This window comes from Cibotium barometz, chromosome 3 (assembly GCF_041138505.1).
Source record: "Cibotium barometz isolate CiBa-2024 chromosome 3, ASM4113850v1, whole genome shotgun sequence".
Lineage (NCBI taxonomy): Eukaryota > Viridiplantae > Streptophyta > Polypodiopsida > Cyatheales > Cibotiaceae > Cibotium > Cibotium barometz.
Window position 1 is genome coordinate 66,556,960 of NC_141048.1, and position 17,246 is coordinate 66,574,205.

The 17,246-nt window shown below is 46.5% G+C and overlaps 1 protein-coding gene across 1 annotated transcript in view; it reads right to left on the minus strand.

Annotated features, from left to right (window-relative positions):
• Nucleotides 1–12,875, minus strand: part of LOC147640430 (transcription initiation factor IIB) — a 39,832-nt gene extending 26,957 nt beyond the window's left edge. Inside the window, exons 1-5 of the mRNA XM_086780446.1 lie at nt 12,061–12,875; nt 4,257–4,281; nt 3,845–3,974; nt 3,624–3,754; nt 3,434–3,522 (exon numbers count right to left, since the gene is read on the minus strand). Coding sequence (XP_086636572.1) covers nt 3,434–3,522; nt 3,624–3,754; nt 3,845–3,974; nt 4,257–4,281; nt 12,061–12,410 — 725 coding nt within the window. The 5' untranslated portion in view covers nt 12,411–12,875. The remainder of the gene's footprint in view (nt 1–3,433; nt 3,523–3,623; nt 3,755–3,844; nt 3,975–4,256; nt 4,282–12,060) is intronic.
• Nucleotides 12,876–17,246: the final 4,371 nt, after the last annotated feature.

Sequence of the window (17,246 nt, forward strand, 5' to 3'; positions counted from 1 at the left end):
GTGGAAACCCAATCTCGCCTAGCAGCCTCCGCAGCCATAGCCCGATACTCTGCCTCTGTCGAAGAAAGGGCAATAGTTGGCTGCCTCTTGCTGCTCCAAGAAACTGCTCCTGAGCCGAGGGTAAAACTGTATCCTGAAGTAGATCTCCTCGTGTCTAGATCTCCTCCCCAATCTGAGTCACTCCAACCTTGGAGCCTGACTCCATTCCCTCCTGTGTAAGAGAGTCCCAGATCCTTCGTACTCTGCAGATACCGCAAGATCCGCAATCCTACGTCCCAATGAGACTTCAATGGTGTCTACATAAAAGAGCTCAACAACCCAACGGAGAAGCTCAAGTCCAATCTGGTGTTCAGCAACCAGATCAATGAACCAACCAACTTCCGGTACTGCGAGGCATCAACTGGCTCACAAGGATCAGTAACGGTTAACTTTGTGTTCGGGTCCATCGGCGAAGTAATAGACTTGCAGTTCTCCATCCCAAAGGCCTCAAGCAACTCACGAACATACCGCTGCTGAGAGACGAAAAACCCCCTCTGGGACTGCCAGATCTCCAATCCCAAAAAGAAGTGGAGAAAGCCTAAGTCGGTCATCTCAAACTCCTTTGACAAGGCAGCCTTCGTCACTCCAATGTGCTCCACATGACCGCCGGTGAGAATGAGATCATCCACATAAAGGATGATAAGTGTGACCATGCTGCGTTCCCGAAAGAGATACAGGTTCGGATCTGCAACCGATCTCTGAAATCCAGTCCGAATAAAGAAGGAATCAATCTTCTGATTCCAAGCCCTGGGAGCCTGCTTAAGACCATACAAGGCCTTACGTAACCTGTAAACCATCCCTTCCGATCCTGGAACAATAAAGCCTGGAGGCTGCTCAACGTACACCTCCTCCTGCAGGTCACCATTAAGGAACGCACCGACTCCCGAAGGGTGTCTAACAACCACCTAGGTACTCGAACAGATCGTGGAGCCTCCTGTGGTCGCGGGGGCTCTACTCCAACTGCGGGCTCAACCTCCTGTGATGACTGAGGTGGATCAACTGGAATGATAGATTGGAAATCATCATCAGACTCCTCTGGATCTCCAAGAAGTGGCGGCTCCTCGACAGTGGATGCTGGAACATGCTCGTCAAAGACCACATCTCGGCTGACAACAATCTCGTTCCTATCTGGATCATACAACCTCTATCCCTTGGAAAGAGAGTTATACCCCACAAATACCAGCTTGCGGTCAAGCTTCCCCCTCTGCTTCTTCGGAATATGTACATACGCGTCACTCCCAGAGACACGGAAGTGCGAGACATCGTGTTTCCTGCCAAAATATGCCTTAAATGGAGTCATATGGGGTATTGAAGTCGTCGGAGATCGGTTAATGGAATGGACAGTCGTTGCCACAGCCTCACCCCAAAGTGGACGAGGAAGATCACGATGCTCTAGCATGGTCCTCGCCATCTCCACCACAGCCCTGTTTTTGCGTTCAACAACTCCATTCTCCGAAGGCGATCCGGTATTGGCCAGTTCCCTTTTGATGCCATGATCTGCACAAAATCTGAGAAATACAGTCGAGGAGAATTCACCTCCTTTGTCAGCCCTGAGAGTCTTGACCTGAAATCCAGACTCTTTCTCCACCATCACGTGCCAATCCTTGAACCGAGCAAAAGCCTGGTCCTTCTAGGAAAGAAAGTAGACCCACGTGAATCTGGTACAATCATCAACAAGCAGCATAAAGTAGAGAGATCCTCCCAAAGATGGTATTTGCTGAGGTCCACACAGGTCAGTGTGAATCAACTCCAATGGTTTCGAAGCCCGCTTGGAAGCCTGCTTCGGAAAGGATTCCCTGTGCTGCTTACCACGTATGCAAGAACTGCAATGTCCTTGCCTACTACCAACATCTGGCAAGCCAACCACCATCTGGTCCCGGAAGGCGCGCCTCAAAGCATCCACATTTAAGTGGCCAAAACGAAAGTGCCACAAATCTCCGACTTGAGAACCTGTCAATGAGGAGAGTGCAGAGAGCTTGTAGATACCATTCTCCACACCGCCCAAACAACTTGGCCACTCTCACGGTCCCTTGGAGCAACTGAATGCTCCTCAAATTCCACCCGAAAGCCAGTCTTGCATACCTCATGCACTGACAAAAGATGAAAACCCAGAGCAAGGACATAAAGAACACTGGAAGCATGCTTGCCTCCCTTACCGGCCGTCGGGAATAATCTCCATCCAGCCCTCACTATGTATCGGAATAGTGGAGTTATCGCCAATAAAGATACGACCTGACCACCATCTCTAAGTGCACAAATGCCGGAGTCTTTGCAGCTGAGGCTGAGGAATCAGCACTCTTCCCTGTCCGCTTAGGGCACTTCCTCCAGTAGTGGCCTTTCTCGCCACAATCATTACATGAACTTTCGGCCTTCAGCTTCTCTCGTTCTGAATCAGGCTCCTTCTCAAAAGACTTCTCCGGTGAAGCCTTCCCTTTGCCCTTGTTGTTATTCCGACCTTTCGACCGTTGGCCAGTTGTCTCCAGATCGCCTTCGGATTGAGCCAAGGAGTGCAGAGGTCATCCCATGGGACGGACGGTTTTGTAGGCTATATACCACAAATGAGAAAGACAAACGAGCATTACATACTTAGATACCCAGTCTCACAAATGCTACCACTCTCTGCAGGGAGGTGTTCAGGACCTGTCACAGGTCTCAGGTGATGCATTACAGAGTTCAGAGATGGCTAGGAGAGCTGAGGGACCACATAGAGAGACTATTGAGGCAGCAGCCCGACAGGCAAGATACCGCACAAACATCTATCACTAACTTTTTTGGCCCTCCAAGCAAACCTTGGCTGACGCTCAGTTGACCAAGACGGGGCTTGATCAGATTGACCAAGACGGGGCTAGAGGTCCCCGCAAGAGTGAGCACTCCACGCACTCAGGGAGTCCTTCGAGAGAGAGCACATGTCCTCCAGAGAGCCACACATCCCCACTCCTGGAGACCCAAACCCCAACAGCTCCAGTTCTGGGACTTGCCTCAGCGACGGAAAGAGAAACTCCCACAGGTGGTGGACATCGAGGCCAGATACTCGGTCCATGAGGAGGAGGACATATGAGTTCGGACACATGAGGCTCTTCTGCTACTCATATTGTAATTCCAGGCCTATATAGTAGTTTGGCCCTATATTTTTCTCGGCAGCTCATTTTTTCATTTTCATGTTGTCTTGACATCCAGTTTACTCATGGATCACATGTAACATCTTTCATTCTCATAGACCCTTCAGATCGTTCATAGACGTTATTAACATCTCTCTCTCTCTCTCTCTCTCTCTCTCTCTCTCTCTCTCTGTGCGGTGTGCACGCGCAAGCCTCTCTGTTGGTCCAGATGAGAGAGCTCCTGTCTTCATCTCACGAAAGGTGAAGCAAGTTGAAGTTACTACTTAATTGCTTACCTAACATCCAACTCCTCCGACTTTTTAACGGACTCAGTTGCAGCTTTTACTGACTGATTGCTCATACCAAGATGAGAACAGAACCTCCTCTGTAAAGAAACAAAGTAATAAATCATCAAATAGTAGCTGGCATCAGACTGAAGTAAACAACATCACTACATACTGCAAAGGAAGAAAAAAAAAAGTCCACCAGAAAATCCCCAGCATGTATGGTTCCCATTTCCATAGATTTGCCCATTTCTTCTTCCAGCTGTTTGACAATGAACTCTTTTGCCCGGCCAATCTCCTTCTTGGAAGCACCATTAGCTACAGAGCATATTTCTGTCATGTAAAAGTTAAAACCAATGTGAGAACCAGTGTAACAAAGGGATAGGTACACAACAACACAGTAAAAAAGCCAGATAAACTCACCTTTGACAGTTCTAGGCTTATCCTCCTGGCGACAAGCAATGTAAAGACAAGCAGCCAAAATAGCATCTTGGTTTCTTCCCCTGATGGATTTCAGGTCTTCCACTTTCTTGTAGATTTCATTTGCCCTATCCTTCATGTCCAAAAAAAATATAAAACCGGTATGAACACCTTCACCTTAAAGGAATCCAGAGTTGTGGTCTCTACAATCTGTGGTCATAACTTCTTGCTTTTGCAGAGCACTATCACAAATGTAGGCAAATAAAAAACACACTACTTCCCTGTAGTAATTAGATTATCACAATGTCTCTTTGCGACAACCAATCAGGAAAAAATGTATAAAAATCATATAATGAGCCATTGACTTGGTTCTGATCTATAGTGAGCCACTTGACCAGAAAGATTTGGCTATCACCTTGATCGTTGACACTAGACCCAGCCTGTCAATCAAACAAACACCCATTGGAATCTACTCAACATTATTCAAAGTGAAGCAAGGCAACTTTAAAGTAAAAAACAAACTGAGGATGTTAAATGATACTAATCCAAGCAGAGCATTTAGAAAACAGTAAGTTACAACAAAACTAAGTAAACAAGAGTATTCCAAGTGGAAAGTAAAAGTTTCAACAAATCATAAGTGAACAAGAGTGTTATCCATGGTTGTGGGAAATGGGAAAACAAAAAAAGAACCAAGCATTTTGAGGGGTGTTAGAAGTCATCTCCTGTCTAGATTTATACACCAAGGCCTTTGTTGTGGGTGTGCCCGCCCTTATGAGGTGTTTTATCAGTTTTCCCCACTCTCCGTATTTTTTCCCTTATTTTTCCCGTTTTTCTGTGGCTTGGGAGGCAGCCCTGAGGCGGCTGGAGGACCCTGGCCGACTGCTCAGACATCAGTCGTGGAGTCGTGGAGTGTCTCACTGCTGGCCGACTGTTGCTACAGTCGTGGAGGGCCTTTTCAGCAGGCCGACTGCTCATGTGGGGGCATATAAATAGGCCCCCAGCCCCATACCACCATAGTGACATGGGACGGGGGGAACGGACCCTAGGGACGGGGAACGCCTGGGACGGGGGCGGGACGTCCGCGGGACGGAGGGACGGGGACGGCAGCCAGACAGCGGAACGGGGACGCCGGGACGCGAACGGGGACGCCGGGAACGCGTCCCGGGAACGTTCCGGGAACGGCGTTCCCTGTCCGTACGGGGACGGTCAAACTGACCGTTGGCGCAGTTTTTGACCGTTGGGCGGGGCTTCAACGGCTGTCTCTCCTAGCCGTTTGGTGATGCGCAACTCCTCCTCAAGGCTGAAGCTCTCCCACATGGCTCCCCATCTTCTATATAAGAGACCTCCATGCTCTCCTCAAGCCATCTCCTCTCCAAGCTCTCCCTCTCCAAGACCCAAGGCTCAAGGCTCAAGCTCTCCTTCTCCAACATCCAAGCTCTCTCTCTCCAAGCTCACCCTCTTCAAGCTCTCCTTCTCCAACATCCAAGCTCTCCCTCTCCAAGCTCACCCTCTCCATTGTCCAAGCTCTCCTTCTCCAACATCTCCATCCCAATTCTCCATCTTGACTCTTTCTCAAGCTCTACCATCCATCTCAAGCTCTACTCTAGCCTCTATCACTATGGCATCCTCTTCTCAAACCCCTTCCTCTCCTCAACCCGGGTCCGCCGCCGCCTCCACCACTTCAACACCCACTCCATCACGAAGAAGGAGGCCCGCCGTACATCGATGGAGTTGGTGGGATGAGGTAGAGTGCTCACAATACGGTCAAGGGGGTGGTTCAAGACCATGGGTATGTAAGCTTTGCGGCTACAAGCGAACCGGCGGTGCCCACAGTGTGCGTGCTCACTTCTTGCATGAGCCCGGCAACGAAGTGCAATTTTGCAAGGAGGTTTCGGCCGAGAAGAAGAAGGAGCTCCTTGAAAAGCTTGTGGTTTATGAGGCGGCCGAGTTGGCAAAACGCAATCCTCAAGTGGCCGTCGACCCACATCCTTTGTGAGGACATCAACGCCGCATGTACCTCGTTCATCAAGAGAGGCATCCGCTTCCCGGGGACGCCAAAGTACTCTTGATGAGAATTGGAACCCTCAATTGAAAGAGGAGGTGGACATGGCGGTGGCACGATTCTTCTTTCATGACCACATAGCATTTCGGGCGGCACGGTAAGTCCTTGGCACTATGCTCATGTACTATTCAAAATTCAAATATCATGCTCTAAACTTTAAACTTTAAAGACTAAAACTTAAAAGACTAAATGATGGTAAAAATCTGAATTTTGTTTGTGTTTTGCATATGGTGTTTTGGATAGATCTCCATACTTTCGGGCCATGTGCAAATTGATAGCGGAGTATGGACCCTCTTATGTTCCCCCCTCTTCGGAGACCATCCGCACCTCTCTCCTTGACAAGGAGAAGGCAAGCGTGGAGGTGGCGGCCAACCACATGAAAGAGCAATGGGCTGAAAATGGTGTTACCCTCGTCGTTGATGGGTGGAGTGACACTAGAAAGCGCTCCATCCATGGAGTTGTTGCCTACTCACGAGGGGAGACATACTTTGTCGACTCCCATGATGCTTCCGGGACGGGGAAGAGTGCCGAGATACTTGCTGCGGAGTGGGCAACAACACTAGAGACGGTGGGGGTGGAGAATGTCATTGCCATATGTGCGGATGGAGAACCGGCAAATAGGGCGGCGGGGACAATTCTCCAAGCAACTTATCCTCGCATCACCGTGTGCTTTTGCATGGCCCATTGCCTCAACAACCTTATCAAAGACATAGGGGCCTTGGATTGGGTTGCACCTGTCATTGAGGGTGCCAACAAAATAGTGACCTTTGTCCTCAACCATCACAGGGTGCAGCACGAGTTTTCCAAGAAGTCAAGCCTCTCTCTTCTTAAGTATTCCGAGACGAGGTTTGCATTCAACTTTCTCATGCTAGGCCGCTTGTGTACATGTAGCGGGGCATTGAGGGGACTCTTCCTCAGTGATGAGTTTGCACGCACTTCAGAGGCTTCCACGACGGTCGGCAAATTTTGCAAGGAAAGGGCGGATGATGCGGCATGGTGGGAGGAGGCCAAGGCGCTTGTGGAGATGGTGCAACCGATTATTGATCTCCTTAGGGTGGTGGATTCCACTCAACCATGCATTGGCAAAGTGTACGAGGCAATGGATCGCATGACAGAGAAGCTAAAAGCAATGTTCAAAGTCAAGCCTCACTATAAACAGGTCAAATCCCTATGTTTGAAAAGGTGGCAAGCCTACCACTCTCCCCTCCATGCTGCTGCCTACATTGTTGATCCCGAGTTTCAAGGCAAAGGGCAACACAAGGACAAAGAGGTGAGCAAAGGCCTTCGACAAACCTTGGATCGCCTTTACACTAGTGAGGAGGATCGCCGCACAATCAAGGACCAATTGCAGATTTATAGAGAGAAGCGGGGGGCTTTTGGTTTGGCAGATGCACAGGCGGACCGCTTCAAGGTAGGGTCTGCACTTTGGTGGGAGGATTATGGTGCGGAAACTCCAAAGTTGCAGGAATTTGCTGTGCGCGTACTCTCACAGGCTTGCAGTAGCAGTTGCCTAGAGCAACTCTGGTCAGTTTATAGCCACATTGCCTCTAAGAAGAGGAACCGCCTTGGTGTACAGCGTGCAAATGATTTGATGTTTGTCAGTGCCAACTTGCGAATGCTTTGCAAGGGCTTGACAAAGAAGGCAGATCCTTTCACCGAATGGGAGCAGGCACAGCAGGACCCACATCTCTCTGATCAGCAGAGGGCCGAGATTTTAGAGGAGCTTGAGGTTGTGCCCGAGGCATTGTCCCCCCCACCTCCCCCTCCCCTCCCACTTGAGGACCAGCCTATGGAGGACTTCACCGAGGAGGTCACGATTGATCTTCACCCTTTTCAGCCTCTTGCCTAGTCTCTTGAGTCTTGTATCTTGGCACTTAGTCATTTTGCCTTGAGTGTACACCCTCCTTGGGCCTTTCATTATGCCATTTGGCATTTTTGTTTAGATTGATCATTGTACACTCACTTTTGTTTATCACGCCATCGGTGCCCCATTATAGTTTTTTGCTAATACGACTATGCATTTCTCCTCTTTTTGGTGCAATTTTGTGCTTAATGTCTTGGTTTCTAAGTGTAAATCAAGTGTGTTAAAAAAATTTGCAAAAAAACAATCGTTTTCAGATTGCCGTTTTTTCCACCGTCCCCGGGACGGCCTTTTGCCCCGTTCCCGTCCCGTTCCCCGTCCCCGTCCCCGTCCCCGTCCCCGTTCCCGTTCCCGTTCCCGTTCCCCGTCCCATGTTTCTATGCATACCACTCAGTGTATCATACCGGGATCTTCTTGTGTTTATCAGAGCAGAGTTACACGCCTACATCTCTCTCGCTCTTGTGCTGTTTTTCTGCATGCGTTTTTTGCTCGTGTTCCCAAATCTGGTCATCATCTCTGCTGCGTATACTGACATGGTATCAGAGCCTAGGCTCTAGATAGTTCTTGGGATTTGTGTGAGCAAGAGGGGGACTGTTGTGTGGCTGATTGGTGGACTGTTTTGGGCTGATTGGGAAGAGAAGGTGCAAGAGGAAGGCGAGCTGATTTGCTGGACAGCCACTTGCAGGTATTAGTTCTTCTTTGTTCCCACCTACCCACCCTTTTTAGAGGACATCCCCGCAATGGCAAATCTGTTTGAGATGGCCGAGAGACATGTGAAGATCCCGACACTCCCCACGTTCCCAGTGGACCGTCAGTTGGACGGGAGTAACTACGGCATATGGAAGGTGATGATGGAATCTATTCTGGAGTCTTACGACCTCGCTGATTTCGTCGTTGTTGGTGTTCCACCGCTGGAAGTAGAGGAAGGGGAGTTACCGTCGATCCGAAAGGACCGGGAGGCTCAGACACAGATGTGGGATCGTGTCAACGCCAAGGTTCGTTCGTTTATTTTCCTCAACTGCACACCACAGGTAATCAATCATGTAAAGCATATGACGCTGGCCAAAGGTATATGGCAGCATTTGGCTTCTCTTTACAACAGGGTATCGCCCATGAAGAGGATTTCCTTGGAAGTACAGATGCGGGTTATGAGCCCTGCAAAGTCGTCGACGATGCGGGAGCATATTAACAAGCTGCAGGCTCTTCAACAGGAAGTTCTTTAGGCTGGGAAGGAGATATCGTCAGAGGACATGGCCATAACGTTGCTGTCGCACTTGCCCTCTTTGTACTCAACATTTTACTCTTCTTTGATTACCAGTGGTGGCAGGCTCAGCACCATCACGTGGGAGGAGCTTGTGCCCATGGTCCTGAACCAAGAACGATTCACGAACCCTCCTCAGGGTGGAGGTTCGGAGGCCTTAACTGGCCAACGGTCATAAGGCCGTAACTCGGGCAAAGGGAAGACTTCATCGGAGAAGTCTTCAGAGAAGAAGTCCGACGCTGACCGTGAGAAACTGAAGGCAGAGAGGACCTGTAATGATTGTGGCGAGAAAGGCCACTATTGGAGGCAGTGTCCCAAGCGGAAGACCAAGAAGCGTGAAGATTCCTCTGTAGCAATCATGAAGACTCCGGCTTTTGTGCACCTAGAGGTGATGGACACCGATGTTTCATTTTCTTCAGGCAGGGAGGAGATTGGAGGACTCTCCGCAACGGATACTCGGGAGTGGATTCTCGATAGTGGTGCTTCCAGGCACATGACTCCTTCCCGTTCCGGTTTACAGGATCTCTGCAAGCTTTCTGGTCATATTCTTACTAGGGATACGTCCACTATCCCAGTTCACAATGAGGGCAGGATGGAGATAGTTCCCAATGGCAAAGGGGGGAAGCATTCTTCCCAAGTGTTGTATGTTCCGGCACTTGGTTTTCATCTGTTGTCAGTGCATCAGGTTTGCAAGATTGGCGTACGGGTGGAGTTTGATGAGCATTTTGTTGCTCTCCGAGACAAAGCAACAGGCCAAGTGGTTTGGGAAGGCGGAGTGGAGAATGGAGTTTACAAGCTTTCAGCACTCTCTCCCAGGTCCTCAAGTTTGTGATGAGTGGCAGTCTGGTAATGGCCACTTGTGTGTGGATACGCTGCAGGTACAGGCTTTCCGAGACTAGATGGTGGATAGCTTGCCAGTAGATGGCAGCAGTTGGCAGGAACTTTCCAGTACCGATGTTGGTAGTTCTTGTGTTCGTCAATCAGAGGAAATTGAACAGGTAACTTATGCTCTGATGTCTCCTAGTGTTCGGGACAAAGAACCTCCAGTAGATCGAGGAGATCTACTTCAGGCCCAGGAGCAGTTTTATGGAGGAGTGAGAAGCAGTCATCTTTTGCCATGTCGAGTACAGAGGCAGAGTACAGGGCTGCTTGTGATGCTGCTTGTGAGGTGGTGAGGATGCAGAGGTTGCATTGCAGGTTTGGGCTTCCACTAGAGGCACCCATGGTCATCCAGAGGCACTTTGTTCGTGAACAAATCGTTGCTGATGACATCTTGCTAGACTTCTATTCAACGGAGGACATTACGGTGGACCTCTTCACGAAGTCGCTCTCTCAGGATTTGCTCAGGCGGCACCCCAGCTCCCTGTGGTTGGTTTCACAGCCAGGAGCTGAGAGGGGGTGTTAGAAGTCATCTCCTGTCTAGATTTATACACCAGGGCCTTTGTTGTGGGTGTGCCCGCCCTTATGAGGTGTTTTATCATTTTTCCCCACTCTCCGTATTTTTTCCCTTATTTTTCCCATTTTTCTGTGGCTTGGGAGGCAGCCCTGAGACGGCTGGAGGACCCAGTAGCTGGCCGACTGCTCAGACATCAGTCGTGGAGTCGTGAAGTGTCTCACTGCTGGCCGACTGGATGTCTGCAATCGTGGGCCTCATGTGCTGCTGGCCGACTGTTGCTACAGTCGTGGAGGGCCTTTTCAGGCAGGCCAACTGCTCATCTGGGGGCATATAAATAGGCCCCCAGCCCATACCACTCAGTGTATCATACCGGGATCTTCTTGTGTATATCAAAGCAGAGTTACACGCCTACATCTCTCTCTCTCTTGTGCTGTTTTTCTGCATGCGTTTTTTGCTCGTGTTCCCGGATCTCGTCATCATCTCCGCTGCGTATTCTGACAGCTGAAACAGGGAAATGCCCATGTCAGAAGGGAGATGCAAAATAAGGAGAAGGGGACGAGACGAGGAAGAAGAAGAGGAGAAACAAATGGAGATGTAACAAAGTGAGTATATGAAGAGAGACTAGGGGGGGAAAACCAGGTGAGAAGAAAAAACAAAAGAGAAAATTCGGGGACTTTACGGGGGAAAACGGCTGAAAAGGCATGAAGGAAATGGTTGAGACGGCTAAAATGTGCCGCTCTGCCAAAGCTGGCTGAAGCGCATTTCAACACTTGGACACCACCGAAAATCCCTGTGCTTTGGCTGTAACTATGGTGTTATCAGTCTCCAGGATCCAAACTTACCAAAGGCTTGGCTCCAAAGTCTGATCTAGCAGTGCCATAGAATAAGGCTGCCATGTTGGGGACTGGCCAAAAGGTCATGGGTGAATAACCTGCACATGCTCTGGAGTGTGCATGAAAATGCACTTGACTCCGCAATCATGACCTACAAATGTCAACATTGCAAATTGTATATCTCTCTTGACACTTATCCTTGTTAAGCCGGACTTGTTATCGTAGAGCATGGATGCAAGCTAATCCAATGTCACAAAGGAAGTAAGTAAACAATCAGGGATTAGGTGGGATTTGGTTACTACACATCTCTTTAAGTTTCAAAGTGGGAGGCTTTCACCTTGACTGTAGAATACAGGCCACAAGGCACTCTTTCAGGCACAATGAGATTCACTATCAAATGTCGACGGCATAGGGTGGATGCATTCCAAGAATGACAGGCTAAACCGCCTAAAATTAGCTCGCATGCTAATTTAAGAATGCTCAGCCAATGCGTAAATGACAACTGGCATCTGCTGCTGATGGCTTGTGAGACCACAGCTGACCTATTGAGGTAGCTGCAAAATGCTCAGCCATCTGAAACCTGAATCTGGATTGCTGTTGCAGTAAGGCTTGCAGTTCTGCACGTCTTTAGAAACTGGCTTTATCCCTCACAATTCTGTAAAACTTCAAAAATTGGCTCCAAGATATGGATACCTAGAGAGATGCATCCCTGTGGCCTTACCCTTACTCGTCTGTAAGAAAACGGATATGTAGAGAGAACAGCGCAAGGAGCAGGAAAGTACACGAGTTAGAGAGCCAATACTAACCGGTCTGCCATTGTCGCTATACTGCGAAAAGCCTGAATGAGGGAGCGATCCGGGTTTGAGCCTCGATTCTGCCAGCGCCCAAGGGAGGAAAGGAAATCCCCTTGCGCACCATTCGGCTTAGAGATGACAGTTGCCAGGCCACCATCTGTGAGCAGAGGATTTGACGGGCCACCTACACGGACTGGATCGTTGTCGGCTGACTCATTGGCAAATGTTCTCCATTCCGATGTCTCATCAATGGAGCGAGCCTCCAACACTAGCCCGCACTCTATGCAGACAGTATCCCCAGCTGCATGGTCCAGGACCACCTCGGTTGCCTTCCTGCACTCGGGGCAAATAGTCTCGGCCATTGCAGGATCTTCTGCTGTGATAGTGGATGGTGATGATCGCAGAAGTCTATCCCTGACCCTTTCTTCTTGACGGAGATGATGCTGAAATGGCTTTGTTGACAGCGTAATGCTGTAAAAATCTAGCAAAGGCCTTTTCGTATAATGCTTAGGGATGGCCAAGCTGCAAACCCTAAACCTAGCCCTTTGTTTGTTCTTTTTCTTCACCCGTTCTCTGCCGGGGTACGCAAACGCTATCCCTTCCTTTTGCTGTTAAATGCAGAGACGACAAAAACTTGCTCTGCTACCTGCTTGAGACGTAAGCGTTCACAAAACCCTAGTTCCCTGCTTTCAATGCTGCGATGCCCCTTTCTTCTCAGGCGATCACTGCTCGAACGCTCAGATGGCGACGCTTCACCCTGACCCTAGACTTTTCTTCTAGCGTTCCTGTAGATGACCAAACCCTAACCCTCTACCAGACGAGGCCTGGAAATCTAAAAGCCAAATATTTATACTGTTATTTATTTGAGCTGCCCATCAGATAATGAAGGTATTAATAATAACTAAATTTTCGCAAAAATCAAAGGTTCTTTACCTTCAACTTGAAGCAGCTTTTTTTTACAATAATTTATTAGTATATTAGTATCTACAACTTTATCACATGTTTTTACAAAAAGCTTTCTACCTCTAATCCCACTTCCTATTAAGAAGATCACAAACCATATCTCACTTCTAGTTTTCCAATACAAAGGAGGATCTTTCCCAAGAGAAATGAAAACCATCACTTCATACGTGAAGCCTTTGGGTGACTGTCCTTCAAAATACTCCCCTTTGGTCCACACCTTCACTACTGGTCTTCGTCCCAGGGGGTTCTCAATCAGGGCCAAAAATATCTCCTATGTTTGCTTTTCCTTCAAATACCACCTTTTGGATCTCGACCCAAGTTTGGGATATTTGATTCTGACATGATCCCAAGTGTAAACTTGCCAACAGTCAAGGAACATTAGGATATCCAAGTATGTATTAACATCTCATCATCAAGGGTCTGAAACACCTAATCCTCGATTGTAATGCCTTAGCATACATATTATTATTCATCTTATTAATATAGTATACATGCCAACACATTTGAATATCATTTATGTAGCATTCACCCCCTTATTGGCCCCTTTATTGAATATCAACACATTCCTAGAAACCCAAACCTCCCACAAGCAACGGTATCTTATAATACAAAATATTGGATCAATCTCATCTTCCTCCTTGCTTAATCTCCCCAGAAGCCAATCCCCTCAAGAGTCACCGCTTACCAATTTCCCCCCAAAACCCCCTTAATGCATGACAGTCCCAAAAAGCATGTTTCCCCTCTTCCATTGCTATTTTACATCTAGGGCATGTCTCAATAGTGAAATTCCTTTGAAGAAGTCTAAAGCCAAGAGGTAGAGCTAGCAAACATACTCTCCACATAAAATTTGAGCTTTCACTAGGATTAATGCTTCCCATAGCAGATTCCACCTCTTCCTCCAGGTGTTCAGGCCCCAGCTAACTCTCTGAACTTTGTTGCAATATTTAACATTAATTTCACCTTTACTCATCTCTTCATACAATATCATAGTATTGATTATATCCAATTTGACCCCATTGAACCAGGTCTAGTCCTGAAACCAAGAGGCTTCATTAAACGTTGTGGAAGACCAACCTCATCCAGCACTAAACTCAAGATCTGAACCTCACTCTGTTGTAGTCTGAGCTTTCTCTCCACCTATTGTAGTTCTTTCCAAACCAGCTTGGGAGAAGTCCCAAATGTCCCCTCGTTTCCTTAAACGTCTTTTATTCAATCTTCTAGAGATCTTTGTATCAAGGAGGGCTAGAGGGGGTTTAAACTTATGAGTCCACCACATGTTCATGCTTAATAAAGAATTCCCAAAAGCTCTGGTACACCCATTCCAACTAATCAAGCCCATTGCCTCTTTCCAATTTGAGCATAGGAATTTACAAAAGGGAGAGTTCATCATTTTCAAGGGGGAAAATGATAATAGTTTCTCCTTCCAATCTAGTCCAAACCATTTGCCTCTAAGTTGCACTTATGTGTCTTCTATCCCCTTTCTTAGCATCTTAGTCCATATTCTTTCTTGCTGAAGGAATTTGGGAAGGCTAACTATCATTATAACCTTAGCATGAGTAGGTAGGTGCAATATCCCCGTACCTGCCAAGTTTTTTGGTAGGGCAACCTTATCCCAGGCCAACCAAGAGAGTCTTTTTTCCATTGTTACCATTCTTCCACATATTTTCTCTAATAGGAGCAATAATTCTTTTCCAGTGACATTTCTTAAACTCTATTACAGGTAGATAAACATAATATAAGCATTAAGGATTGTATTTACAATAGCAATCCTATCGTGAAAAGACACCCTAACCCCTTCCCATTTCCTAACTTGGTACAAAATCTTTCAATTACCCAATCTATCAAGTCCTTATTGCTCACTCCCACAACAAGAGGAACCCCCATGTGTCTAATAAGCCTTCCCTTTTTTATAACATCACAGCCCCATCTTTCCATATCAAAGTTGTCCTCCTCAGTCATGCTTATGATTTTGGATTTATGAATGTTGCACTTAGATCCATAATCTTTAGTAAATAGCTCTGCTAATTGTAAAGCATTTCTTACATTCTCATTGTCAACTTTTAAAAATAATAGGGAGTCATCAGCAAAGCATTGGATAATCAACTATTCCCCATTTTTAAGTTTCAGTCTTGAGACTGACCCTTTTTCACTACCGTATTCTAAGGCTATTAGCAAAGGATGATACGCCGTATCAAACAACAAGGGAGCTAGAGGACAGTCTTGTCTTACAGATCTTCTGATATCAAAACCCCCAACTAGTCTCCCATTTAATAACAGCTTAAAGTATGCTCCAGCTGTAAGAGTGTAAATACAAGAAACAATCTTGTAACCAAAACCCAACTTCTCCATCACTGTTGCCACAAAGGACGAATGTATTTTATCATAAGACTTCTCTAAATCTAGATAACACATTGCTAGCCTGTCCTCCTGTGAGCTATATCTTTACCTAATCACTGCTGCAAATATATTATCATACATAGATCTATCTTTAATGAACCCATATTGTTTGTTAGAGATCACCTCTTGAAGAGCTAGGCTGATTCTCAAAGCTATGACCTTTGCCAATATCTTGTAAATCACTGTGAGTAAGGTAATAGGCCTCCAGTGGTTAAAATGAGTACAGGCAAGCTATTGTATTAACTTTATCATCCCTTCCCTCGTATCATTGTCTAACTCACATGAGGAGAAGGCCTTCTTACAAGTAGCCCATATTTAATCTTTCAAAGAGTCCCAGAAGGCTATAAAGAATTCAATTGAAAGCCCATCCTAACTTGGGGATTTCTCCTTACCCAAATTTTTCATGGCTTCCCAACATTCCTCCATCTCAATCTCCCTATCTTATATCTAGCTTTATTAGGTTAATTCTTTTGTTGACCAAGTCTAAGAGTTTGGTTTCTACCTAAAATATTTCCTAGGAGGTATCTTCCTTAAGACTTAGTAGGACCCAAAAAATATACCCACTTCAGAGCAATGTGTTGAATACCCCCTAATTCCTGCCCATTCTCATCTCTAATTTGTCCTTGCAGCTCTCTACTCCCTCTTTCTATGGCTAACCCAAACAAATACATGGCTCGTTTTCTCTTGTAATTATATACTATCCATCTATACCCTTTTTATGTTTCTCTGAAAAATTTATCATCTTCCTCCTTTAGGTGAGTCTGGCATTCCAAGTACTAATCCATCTCCATCCTAGACAAGCCATTCAGTTGCCTCTTCTTTTGTAATACATCCAACAGATTCCCCCAATATTGCCTTTCTTGTCTTCTCTGATGAGCTCTCAGTTTACCTACCCTGTTGTTCACCCTTAACTTTCTCACTTGAAAGTTTCTAAATGGGAGGGAAAGGGGTAGAAGCAGCCAAGTCTAGGGAAGGGCTCAATTCTCTTATATATTCTAACCCCTTTATTCCTTTTGTGGGGAGGATAGTGAGACCTCTTCCATGGGGAGGTTCAATTGGCAAGTGAATACTGCTTGGAGGGAGCTTCAAACAGGGAATGGGGAGCTAAGGATAGAGACAGGAGGGGAAGAAGGGTTGGAGACATCGATTGTTTCTACTACTTGTTTAGAATGAATAAGAGAATCAAGATTAGGGGATGCACTTGGAATGCTAAAGGGTTGAAGGACCCAAAAAAAAAGCAACCTTTTGGGGGATGGTGAAAGATTGGAATCTGTCCATAATGGCTATCCAAGAACATAATCTAGTTGATACTAAACGGGGGAGGAGAGAAAGCTTCGAAGATTGGGTAGAATTGTATGGGGGGTGAAATCAGGTTATAGTGGGGTTATGTCTATCATTAAGAAAGATTTGAAGCCTATTATCATTACCAACCATCCCAATGGTAGGATACTAGTTGTGGAGGTTCAATTAGATGAGGAGAAGCTATGGCTAATCAACATATATGGGGCTCATAATCACAAAATCAAGAGGGAAATGTGGGAGTGGATCTGTAAATTGGATATCCGATGCCCTTGTATTTAGATGGGGGATTTCAATGTGGTTGAGAAGCAACTAGACATATGTGGACGAAGCATAATCTCTCTCTCTCTCTCTCTCTCTCTCTCTCTCTCTATACATACATACATACATACATATATATATATATATATATACATATATATATATATACATATATATATATATACATATATATATATATATACATATATATATATATATACATATATATATATATATACATACATACATACACGCATGCATATATATATATACACACA